Genomic DNA, 12,973 nt, shown 5'->3' with positions numbered 1-12,973 from the left:
TTATGTCTGTCAGCAGTGGGGTCCTCCTGGGTCTCCTGCCATAGCGTTTCATTTCATTCAAATGTCGACAGATAGTTTGCACTGACACTGATGCACCCTGAGCCTGCAGGTCAGCTTGAATTTCTTTTGAACTTGATTGGGGCTGCTTATCCATCATCCGGACTATCCTGCGTTGCCACCTTTCATCAATTTTTGTCTGTTGTCCACATCCAGGGAGATTAGCTACAGTGCCATGGGTTTTAAACTTATTGACTATGTTGCACACCGTGGACAAAGGAACATCAAGATCTCTGGAGGCGGACTTGTACCCTTGAGGTTGTTAATATTGTTCAACAGTTTTGAGTCTCGAGTGTTCGGGCGGTCTTCTCCTCTTTCTGTTCTCCATGCTTAATGTGTGGTACACACAGACAAACAATGCAATGATTGAGTCCTCTATTTTTTTTTTCTGGTTTCCGGTCTGATTTTCAAATTGATTACACCTGTTACTTGCCACAGGTGAGTGTGAACTAACATCACATGCTTGAAACAAAGTTGATAACCCACAATTTTAATTTTGGAAAGGTGCCAACATTTTTTTTATTGTGTTGCTCTAATAGATACACAGGAAATGTGTGTAACCAAACATGTAATTGCAATAATTTTCTGGATGAAATTCTTTAATTTTCTGGAACAATTTCAAGGCCACAAGCACTTTCGGCCATTACTGTATATCCTCAATCTATCATTCTTGGTTGTAGATCCTAGATGTTGAGCCTCCTAGTTGATCCTGAGTGTCAGGGGTCTATGAGTAGATCCTTGGTGTCTAGGCTATATGAGTAGATGTTGGGCCTCTATGACTAGATCTTTGTTGTTGGTCTTCTATGAGAAAATCCTGGAAGTGGTTCTTCTGAGTTGAATTTAGGTGTTGGTCCTTTATGAGTAGATCCACAATGTCTGGTCACTATGACTAGATCCTGGGTGTTTGTCTTCTATTGGTAGATCCTGGCTGCTTTTCCTATATTAGTAGATTCTGGTTGTCACGCCTCAATTATGGTAGTAGATCCTGGGTGTTAGTCCTCTGAGTTGATTCTGAGGGTTGGTCTTCTATGAGTAGATTCTGGGTAGCGGGCCTCTGAGTATGTCATGGGTGTCATGCTTCTATTAGTAGATCCTGGATGTTTGGCTTCAGGGATAGATTCTGTGTGTCAGCTCTCTGAGTAGATTTTTGGTGTCAGGCTTCTATTAGTAGATCCTTGTTGTCAGGCTTCTATTAGTAGATCCTGGGTGTTGGGCCTCTATGAGTAGATCCTGGGTGTTGGTCTTCTTTCAGAAGGTCCTGTTTGTCAGGCTTTTATGGGTATATCCTGGGTGTAGGGTCTCTTTGACTATATCCTGGGTGTTGGACATCTTTGAACTTATCCTGTGTGTCAGGCCTCTTTGATATCCTGGGTGTCTGGCTTCTTTGAGGATATCTTGGGTGTCTGGCCTCTTTTGAGCATTTCCTTGGTGTCTTGCCTCTTTGAGCTTATCCTGGCTGTCAGGCTTCTATTACAAAATCCTGAATGTCGGGCCTCTTTGAGCAGATGCCGGGAGTCGGGCCTCTTTGAGCAGATGCCGGGAGTCGGGCCTCTTTGAGCAGATGCCGTTCAATTGTTAAACAAAAAAACATTCATACTCACCAAACACCTAATCCCTGACACGCGCGTCTTCTGTAACAAAAAATACTAAACCAAAATATAATACTCCCTGTCCGACGTAGCCCATTTAATAACTAGTGTCCCATGGCGAACTTACATGTAGAACAGTCACATCGGGAGATGTGACCGCTTTACTCGCCCTCTGGTGATACAATGACAGGACATAATCACTGCGCCGCCGTGAGAGTTCACTGGAGTTCGTGCTGTCACTTGCTGAACCTCTGCATGAGAAAATTCTCACGCAGCGGTGCCGTAAGAGCACGAACTCCGGTATACTCTGTGATACACTGACAGGAGATAATCGCTTGCGCAGTGTATCGCCGGCGGCCGGGAAGAACGGTCACATCTCCTGATGTGACTGTTCTACATTTGAGATCATTGTGGGACACTCGGTAAATGGACTACGCTGGACAGGGAGTATTTATGTTGGTTTATTACTTTATTTTTGTTGCAGGAGACTAGGGATTCGGTGATGCAGTAAGTATGGTTAAGAGTCAATAAAGGAGTCTGTGTGATTATTTCTAATACAGGACTTTATTCTAGCTGTGTTTATTTACTATGTAACTATAGGATTAGTAATGGATTGGTGTCTTATTGATGTTTCTCCATTACTAAGCCGTTGGCTTGATGTCACTGGTCAATACACAGGTGACACCAACCTCACAAATATTACCCCACTTGCCACCGCTACATGGAAAGTGGGAAGAGCAAGGCTAAGTGCCAGAACTGGCACATCTATAAGATGCGCCATTTCTGGGGCAGCTGAGAGCTGTTTTTTAGCCTGGGGGGTGCCAATATACATGGCCCCTTCCCAGGCTATTAATATTAGCCCGCAGCAGTCTGCCTAGCCTTTGGCTCAATTTTATAGGGGAACCCCATGTCAATTTTTTTTCTGGGTTTCCTCTGTAAATTTACCAGTAAAGGCTAAGCAAACATCTATGAGATAATATTAATACCCTGGGAACCTTTATGGCTATTGGCTCCTTCCCAGAATATTAACATCAGCCGTCAGCTTTCCCTCTGCTGGTTATGAAAATTACACGGGAGCCCATGCAATTTTTTAAATTTTTTTTAGAAAGATAAACAGATATTGTGTCTCGCGTGAATTTAGTGTGTGTCTTTTAGTTAACTCTTTATGTACCATTTTATTAATGAGGCTATCTGGCTGACACATATAGGTGTGCATATTCAGCTCTGCCAAAAACTAAGAGACCACTGCAAGCTTTTCACTTTCTCTGATTTTTCTCTATATATATTTTTGAGTAAAATGTAAATTTGTCTTTTATTCTATAAACTACTGACCACATGTTATGGTGTGTGCGTTACGTGTATTATTATAGTCACTATAGTACTGATTTTATGGCCTCAATGGAGAATGTAAAAGAAGAGGTTGGCAGGGTAATGACAGCACAATTCTTTTTTCGTAATTATATATATTCATCTTACAAATCTGCCTCAAAACCACATAAAAAGCGCACAGATTTTCCACGGTGATTTCTGCCGCGAGAGGCCGAATCCGCCCCGTGCGCACACCGCCTAATGACGAGACGGAGCCTCCATTAGTGACTGTAGACGGCTGTAAGAGACGGTCACGACTGTGTGAGACCTCCGGGTAGGTTGTGTCCCCCATAGAAGCCTTGCACCAGGCCCTGCTGGTCTCCTGGGGTCATGCGGCTGCTGATGGAGGAAGGTTGCGCTCACTGTCCGCCTTGAATACTGTGTGCAGAGCATTGGCGGTGCACGTTATGTGCTGTGCTTGCACCCCCTGCTGGACTCATGGCTTATTACAGTGTTCTCCGTGAATAACCCGTGCTGAAAGTCATGTCAGGATACACATGATCATAGTGCTGACTGTACACTGTGCGACAAATGCATCCACAGGGCGACACTACACTGTATGGTGCGCGGATCACAGGGGTGACTGTATGGTGCGCGGATCACAGGGGTGACTGTATGGTGCGCGGATCACAGGGGTGACTGTATGGTGCGCGGATCACAGGGGTGACGGTATGGTGCGCGGATCACAGGGGTGACGGTATGGTGCGCGGATCACAGGGGTGACTGTATGGTGCGCGGATCACGGGTGACTGTATGGTGCGCGGATCACAGGGGTGACTGTATGGTGCGCGGATCACAGGGGTGACTGTATGGTGCGCGGATCACAGGGGTGACGGTATGGTGCGCGGATCACAGGGGTGACTGTATGGTGCGCGGATCACAGGGGTGACTGTATGGTGCGCGGATCACAGGGGTGACTGTATGGTGCGCGGATCACAGGGGTGACTGTATGGTGCACGAATCACAGGGGTGACTGTATGGTGCACAGATCACAGGGGTGACTGGTGCACGGATCACAGGGGTGACTGTATGGTGCACGGATCACAGGTGACTGTATGGTGCACGGATCACAGGGGTGACTGTATGGTGCACGGATCACAGGGGTGACTGTATGGTGCACGGATCACAGGGGTGACTGTATGGTGCACGGATCACAGGGGTGACGGTATGGTGCGCGGATCACAGGGGTGACTGTATGGTGCGCGGATCACAGGGGTGACTGTATGGTGCACGGATCACGGGTGACTGTATGGTGCACGGATCACAGGGGTGACTGGTGCACGGATCACAGGTGACTGTATGGTGCACGGATCACAAGGGTGACGGTATGGTGCACGGATCACAGGGGTGACTGGTGCACGGATCACGGTGACGGTATGGTGCACGGATCACAGGGGTGATGGTATGGTGCACAGATCACAGGGGTGGCTGTATGGTGCACGGATCACAGGTGACTGTATGGTGCACGGATCACAGGGGTGACTGTATGGTGCACGGATCACAGGGGTGACTGTATGGTGCACGGATCACAGGGGTGACTGTATGGTGCACGGATCACAGGGGTGACTGTATGGTGCACGGATCACAGGGGTGACTGGTGCACGGATCACGGGTGACGGTATGGTGCACGGATCACGGGTGACGGTATGGTGCACAGATCACAGGGGTGGCTGTATGGTGCACGGATCACAGGGGTGACTGTATGGTGCACGGATCACAGGGGTGACTGTATGGTGCACGGATCACAGGTGACTGTATGGTGCACGGATCACAAGGGTGACGGTATGGTGCACGGATCACAGGGGTGACTGTATGGTGCACGGATCACAGGGGTGACTGTATGGTGCACGGATCACAAGGGTGACGGTATGGTGCACGGATCACAGGGGTGACTGGTGCACTGATCACGGTGACGGTATGGTACACGAATCACAGGGGTGACTGTATGGTGCACGGATCACAGAGGTGACTGTATGGTGCACGGATCACAGAGGTGACTGTATGGTGCACGGATCACAGGGGTGACTGGTGCACGGATCACAGGGCTGACAGTATGGTACCCTAATCACAGGGGTGACTGGTGCACTGATCACGGTGACGGTATGGTACACGAATCACAGGGGTGACTGTATGGTGCACGGATCACAGAGGTGACTGTATGGTGCACGGATCACAGGGGTGACTGGTGCACGGATCACAGGGCTGACAGTATGGTACCCTAATCACAGGGGTGACTGGTGCACGGATCACAGGGGTGACTGGTGCACGGATCACAGGGGTGACTGGTGCACGGATCACAGGGGTGACTGTATGGTGCATGGATCACAGGGGTGACTGGTGCATGGATCACAGGGGTGACGGTATGGTGCACGGATCACAGGGGTGACGGTATGGTGCACGGATCACAGGGGTGACGGTATGGTGCGCGGATCACAGGGGTGACGGTATGGTGCACGGATCACAGGGGTGACGGTATGGTGCGCGGATCACAGGGGTGACGGTATGGTGCACGGATCACAAGGGTGGCTGTATGGTGCACGGATCACAGGGGTGACTGTATGGTACACGGATCACAGGGGTGACTGTATGGTGCGCGGATCACAGGGGTGACTGTATGGTGTGCGGATCACAGGGGTGACAGTATGGTGCGCGGATCATGATGGTGACTGTATGGTGTGCGGATCACAGGGGTGACTGTATGGTGTGCGGATCACAGGGGTGACTGTATGGTGTGCGGATCACAGGGGTGACTGTATGGTGTGCGGATCACAGGGGTGACTGTATGGTGCGCGGATCACAGGGGTGACTGTATGGTGTGCGGATCACAGGGGTGACGGTATGGTGCGCGGATCACAGGGGTGACTGTATGGTGCGCGGATCATGATGGTGACGGTATGGTGTGCGGATCACAGGGGTGACTGTATGGTGCGCGGATCACAGGGGTGACTGTATGGTGTGCGGATCACAGGGGTGACGGTATGGTGCGCGGATCACAGGGGTGACTGTATGGTGCGCGGATCATGATGGTGACGGTATGGTGGGCGGATCAAGATGGTGACTATGGTGCACGGATCACGATGGTGACTATGGTGGGCGGATCAAGATGGTGACTATGGTGCGCGGATCACGATGGTGACTATGGTGGGCAGATCAAGATGGTGACTATGGTGCACGGATCATGGTCGCTGTATGGTAAACATCACGATGGTGACTGTATTATGCGAGGATCACAGTAATTTATATTTTGAGCTCATACTTATTTAGCATTCTTTTCTTCCAGAAATACCGGTACCAGGACGATGATTCCCCCCCTTTGGAACACAGTCCGGCTCATTTGGCCAACCCTATGAAAGCTCCAGAGCTCGTACATGTGTCCGAGAAGAACTTGTCCCAGATAGAAAATGTCCATGGATACGTCTCCCATTCACATATCTCCCCAATGAAGGTAAGTGCCGCATCACCTCTGGACCTGACAATCACAGAAGCTGCTTCAGTCTCTGCAGGGTCTGAAGAAAGCAGGGGAGATACTGCTCCACCTACGATGGTGAACGTGTATGTACCAACCTCGTGATTATGGTGGACGAAATGTCAAAGCCCGTCTGCCTACAAGATATCCACTGGAGAACCAGACCATGTCCAACGGTTACAGGGTCTTGTGTAGGATGGGATGGGAATATGGTGGGGTCAGGTGTATAGGGCGGTAATATGGTCGTGTCTGGTGTATAGGACGGTTATAGGGTCGCATCTGGTGTATAGGACGTAATAGGGTTGTGTCTTGGTGTATAGGACGGTTATAGGGTTGCATCTGTTATATAGGACGGTTATAGGGTCATGCCTCCTGTATAGGACGGTTATAGGGTCACACCTGGTGTATAGGACGGTTATAGGGTCGCATCTGGTGTATAGGACATTTATACGGTCGTGTCTGGTGTATAGGACGGTTATAGGGTCGCATCTGGTGTATAGGACGGTAATAGGGTCGTGTCTTGGTGTATAGGACGGTTATAGGGTTGCATCTGTTATATAGGACGGTTATAGGGTCATGCCTCCTGTATAGGACGGTTATAGGGTCGCATCTGGTGTATAGGATGGTTATAGGATTGCATCTGTTATATAGGACGGTTATAGGGTCGTGCCTCCTGTATAGGACTGTTATAGGGTCGTGTCTTGGTGTATAGGACGGTTATAGGGTTGCGTCTGTTATATAGAACGGTTATAGGGTTGTGCCTTCTGTATAGGATGGTTATAGGGTCACATCTGGTGCATAGGATGGTTATAGGGTTGCATCTGTTACATAGGATGGTTATAGGGTCATGCCTCCTGTATAGGACGGTTATAGGGTCGTATCTGGTGTATAGGACGGATATAGGGTTGCATCTGTTATATAGGACAGTTATAGGGTCATGCCTCCTGTATAGGTCGGTTATAGTGTCGCATCTGGTGTATAGGATGGTTATAGGGTTGCATCTGTTATATAAGACAGTTATAGGGTCATGTCTCCTGTATAGGATGATTATAGGGTCGTGCCTTCTGTATAGGACGGTTATAGGGTCATCTCTGGTGTATGGGACGGTTATAAGTAGAGTAGGTTTTGGTGTGCACTCAAGGTCACTGTAGAAGCGAGGTGCTGGTAGAATGGACTGTGGTGGTCCCTGAAATAAATAGCAAAAATTCATTGCACACTCTAATAGAATAATTTGCAACCATCAGTGGAATTTTATTTTAGACAAAAAAGATGAGTGCTAAGTGTAACGATAATGTAAAGTATCATGTATGATGTTCCTTGTTATTAGACTTTTCTAGAATAATTTCATAGCTGCCAGCGACTAGCGACCCCCCCTTCCTTTTCCCCTTCTTGTCAGCCTGCTAGCAGCTACACATTTCTTCACTCACAGCCTGTAACATGAGACTACAGCTCCTCCCCCCCAAATGGGCATGAGCGAGGTCCACTACCTGGGGCACCGAGTAGGCGGGGGTTCCATGAGTCCAGAGCTGGAGAAAGTGGACACAATCGTGTCCTGGCCCACCCCAGGACCAAGAAACAGGTGATGTCCTTCTTGGGCACTGCAGGGTACTATAGGCGGTTCGTACAGGACTATAGCTCCCTTGCAAAACCCTTGACGGACCTCACCAAGCGGAGACTGCCCCATGCAGTCAACTGGACGGCTGGCTGCGAGGCGGCCTTCCGAGCTTTGAAAACAGCCCTGTGCAACTCTCCAGTGTTGAAAGCAGTCGACAGCTGTCGCCCATTCCTGGTACAGACCGACGCCAGCGAGTTTGGCCTCGGTGCTGTACTCAGCCAGGTCGACTCGAGGAACCAGGAGCACCCCGTGTTGTACTTGAGCTCGGAAACTTCTGCCTAGGGAAGTGGCATACTCCACCATCGAGAAGGAGTGCCTGGCCATGGTGTGGGCACTGCAACGTTTGCAGCCCTACCTGTACGGGCGCACCTTCACCGTGGTAACCGACCACAACCCTCTGAGCTGGCTGCACACAGTGTCCGGAACCAACGGAAGGTTGCTACGCTGGAGCCTTGTTGATACTGAGGGTAATGATAATGATGTGAATATGCATGCTTTACCTATTAATGATTTACCTGACAGTGATTTGCCTGTTAATGATTTACCTGATAATAATTATGTATCTGAAGGTACAGGAATACTCAGCCACTTCACGCTGCTGGGTGATCTGGCTGAGGAACCCCTAACAGGATGTAAATGGGGAGAGGCACAGGAACTATGAAGAAGGTGATGCCGTACAACTGGCCATTGCCACACAGGAAGGTGTCCTTTCCGAAGGTAACTGCCCCATATATAGCACTGATCGAAAGGTGATGGGGGTGGAGTGGGAGGTTGTACCCATGGTCAAACAGGCTAATGGGACTGGGGTAATACCTGGGGAGACAGCCTATCTAGCCACTGTCACCTGTAGTAAGAGTGCACAGAATGCAGGTAACACCCTGCCTACTGGGCCCTCCTCGGTCAGAGGGATGACTGAACCGGAAGCAGACCCAGAGCAGGTCCCAGAGAGTCCCCGTGAGGGAGGGACCTTAACATCACTTCTGGCTGCCTCCAGCCAGGAGTTCCTGGCTGCTCTGCACTCAGATGCTAGCCTGGAGGCCTTGAGAAACCTCCCCGAGAAGCCCACCTTCGAGACTGATAAGGAGAGGGTGTTCTGGGAACAAGGGAGGTTGTACCGGGAGACTGTGCCCGGTAAATCCCTACAGGAATGGTTGATGGAAAGACAGCTGGTCATACCCTACCAATTTTAGAGGTGAGTTATGGATTTCCCTTGAGATTCCTCTCGCTTGACACTTGGGGATCAGCAAAACTAAGGCCCGGCTGTTTCAACACTTCTTTTGGCCCAAATTGGGGACAGATGTAACAGACTACGGCCACTCCTGTATCACATGTCAAAGAGTGGGGAAGTCAGGGCCTGCTCCCATGATCTCTTGGACATTGATAGAGTAACCTTTCCAGAGGATCGCTGTGGACATTGTCGGACCACTGGCCATTCCCAGCAGCTCTGGAAAGCATTACATCCTCACTGTGGTAGAGGTACCCGGAGGCAGTGGCTCTGTTCTCAACAAGGGTGGATATGGTGGCGGATGCCCTGTTGGCCATCTTCTCACAAGTAGGATTTCCCTGGGAGATGCTTACCAACCAGTGGACTCAATTTATGTCTCGCCTAATGGAGGCTCTTTGTAAGAAAATGGAGGTGAATCATCTGCTATCGAGTGCGTATCACCCTTAAACCAATGGATTGTGTGAGCGCTTCAACAGTACCCTCAAACAGATGCTAAAAATGCTGGTTGAGACCCAGGGGTGCGACTGGGAGCGGAGCGGTACCTCCCACACTTGCTATTTGCTTACCAAGAAATTCCGCAGGCCTCAACGGGGTTTTCCCCCTTCGATCTCGGGGGACCCCTTGGGTTGGTAAGGGAATACTGGGAAGAAGAGCCGAACCCTTCAGAAGTGTCCCATCATGGAGTATGTCATGCGCTTCCGTGACGATGCAGACCTAGACGCAGTTGGTGCATGACAACATGGCGCAGGTCCAGGCTGACCGGAGGCACTGGTATGACTAGAGCACCTGGGAACGGACCTACCAGGTGGGTCAGAACGTGTGGGTGCTGGTCCCCGTACCAAAAGATAAGTTTCAGGCGGCCTGTGAAAACCCGTACATCATACACCAACAGCTCAACCTAGTCACCTATGTGGTCACTCTTGACCACGCTCGGGGTATGCGCAAGGCATTCCACGTCAATATGATGAAAGCTCATCAGGAACATGGAGCCTGCATCCTACCGGTCTGCAACCCGCCCGATGGGAGGAAGACCCCTCCTGGACATGCTGGGCCAAACTAATGCCAGCGGGTCCATGGAGGATGTGGAGGTAAGCGCCTCGCTATCCGCACACTAGCGGTCGCAGCAATGTGCCATGCTGGAATCCCTCTGGGCCGTGTTTACCAACAGACCTGGAAGGACTGGGGTAGCGGTCCATGAGGTGAACACCGGGAATCATGCCCCAATCCGGCGGATATCCTATCATATCTCTGACGAAGTGCAGCAGGTCATGCGCCAGGAGATTGATGAGATGTTGCAGCTGGGGGTGATTCAATGGTCCAAGAGCACGTTGGCCTCGCCTCTAGTCCTGGTGCCAAAGAAGGATCGGACCACACGGTTCTGTGTGGACTACAGGGGGCTCAACGCCATCACAGCGGCTGATGCGCACCCAATGCCACATATCGAGAAGCTGCTTGAGCGGTTAGCTGGTGTGCACTATCTATCCATTATGGATCTGAGTCAGGGATATTGGCAGATTCCCCTGAGCCCCGAGGCACAGGAGAAGTTCACCTTTATCACCCCCTTCGGACTGTAAGAGTCCACGGTCATGCCTTTTGGCATGATGAATGCCCCTGCCACATTCCAGTGGATGGTCAACCACCTGCTTCAGGGACTGGAGAGGTGTGCGGTGGCGTACCTGGATGACATTGCCGTCTTCAGTTACTCCTGGGAGGAACACCTTCAGCATCTCCAGGAGATGCTCGGGCGCATCCACCAAACAGGCCTGACCATCAAGCTGCGAAAGTGCCAGATGGGCATGAGAGAGGTCCACTACCTGGGGCACCGGGTAGGCCAGAGCCTGAGAAAGTGGATGCTATTAAGTCCTGGCCCACCCGTAGGACCAAGAAGCAGGTGATGTCCTTCTTGGGCACTGCAGGGTACTATAGGCGCTTTGTACAAAACCATAGTAGCCTTGCGAATCCCTTGATGGACCTCACCATGAAAAAGCTACCCCATACAGTTGATTGGACCAAAGACTGTGAGGTGACCTTTTGGGCATTGAAAACAGCCCTGAGCAGCTCTCCTGTGCTAAGGGCAGTTGACAGAAGTCGGCCGTTCTTAGTACAGACTGACGCCAATGAGTTTGGCCGCTGTGCTTAGCCAGGTCGACTCGGGGAACCAAGAGCACCCCATGTTGTATCTGAGCCGGAAGCGTCTGCCGAGGGAAGTAGCCTATTCCACCATAGAGGAGTGCCTGGCCATGGTTTGGGCCCTGCAACGTTTGCAGCCCTACCTGTACGGGGCGCACCTCCGTGGTGACCGACCACAACCCCCTGAGCTGGCTGCACACCATGTCCGACACCAACGGAAGGTTACTACGCTGGAGCCTCGACTTTACCGTTAAGCACAGGTGCTGCCTCCGTTGCACAGTCCACAAGGGGGAGGTGACAGGAAAATATGAATATGTTACATTCTATGTACAGGCACATAGCTGCAGCGTCCAACCCCCTCCCTTTTACCCCCCTGATGGAATGTCCACTCACCCCTCCCCCTATCCCAGCTTGTGTAATGTGAGACCCTGGTCTGGCCGGCTCAAACAGGAAGTGAAGGTTTGAGCACATGCTTACTTTGTTCCTTCAAAACCCAAATTTAATAACACAGAATAGTCATAGGAGCAGGACACATATATTTTTGGAATCTGCATTATTAAAACTATTCACAACGGGCATTTGGCGACTTCTGCGACCACCAGAATCCGAGAAACTGATTTCTACCCGACCATGCCACACAGCCACAACATGTTTAGGCAAATGAAAGCTAATTTTGTCAGAAAATCTATAACGCTCCTACCGCCACGGTGTGAGACTCACAGCCCTAGATATGGCCTGCAGAAGTTTTTAGTAACTTTTGTAAAGAGGAGTACATTCCATAGCTTAGCCTACCCTGTGATATCATCGAGGGGGAGACCCTTGGTTTTGGGCAAAGGTATAAAGCTCAGAGGCCCAGACAAAGGGGGGGGTCTTTTGCCCAGGCTGCCAGCTAGGAAGCTGTGCTGATAGACCATTTCCCCTTGGGGAAGGAGCGCCTTTCCCCTCCTCCACACTGCTTGCTATGGACTCATAAGTGTAAGTTCTTATTTTAATCCACTTTATTTTGTAATTGTATGTACTGTGTCTTGTTTCTTTTTGTAACATCTGTTATATTTTTGGAAACTCTGCCTATCCTTTCGGAATAAATCTATAAATTTACTAGTTTTGTTTCTCCTTGCTCTATAACGTACTGCCACAACCTCCGCGCTAATTACGTTACCATGTGGATTGGCTCCTGACCCACCTTTCTCTTCCTCTCTGTACATCCCTGTCATTCTCATTATCTCCCCATATCCGTCATTCTCATCATCCATGTACATCCCAATCATTCACCTCCTCTCTGTATATCCCCATCATTCTCCTCCTCTCTGTACATCCCGATCATTCTCATCCTCCCTGTGTATCACCGTCATTCTCCTCTGTACATCCTGATCATCCTCATCCTCCCTGTACATCCTGATCATTCTCATCCTCCCTGTATATTCCCATCATTCTCATACTCTCTGTATATCCCTGTCGTTCTCATCCTCCCTGTATATTCCCGTCATTCTCATCCTCCCTGTATATTCCCGTCATTCTCATCC

General features: G+C 50.2%; 1 protein-coding gene across 2 annotated transcripts in view; it reads left to right on the top strand.

Annotated features, from left to right (window-relative positions):
• Window positions 1-12,973, top strand: part of DLG4 (discs large MAGUK scaffold protein 4) — a 169,447-nt gene that overhangs the window by 16,734 nt on the left and 139,740 nt on the right. For both annotated transcript variants that reach the window (XM_073564932.1, XM_073564931.1), the window contains exon 2: window positions 6,295-6,459. In XM_073564932.1, the coding sequence (XP_073421033.1) occupies window positions 6,295-6,459 (165 nt within the window). The remainder of the gene's footprint in view (window positions 1-6,294; window positions 6,460-12,973) is intronic.

Source organism: Dendrobates tinctorius, unplaced genomic scaffold (genome assembly GCF_039654945.1).
Source record: "Dendrobates tinctorius isolate UK_male_01 unplaced genomic scaffold, ASM3965494v1 ptg000502l, whole genome shotgun sequence".
NCBI lineage: Eukaryota > Metazoa > Chordata > Amphibia > Anura > Dendrobatidae > Dendrobates > Dendrobates tinctorius.
The sequence above is the reverse complement of the archived record's forward strand: the minus strand, read 5'-3'. Positions and strand labels throughout refer to the sequence as shown.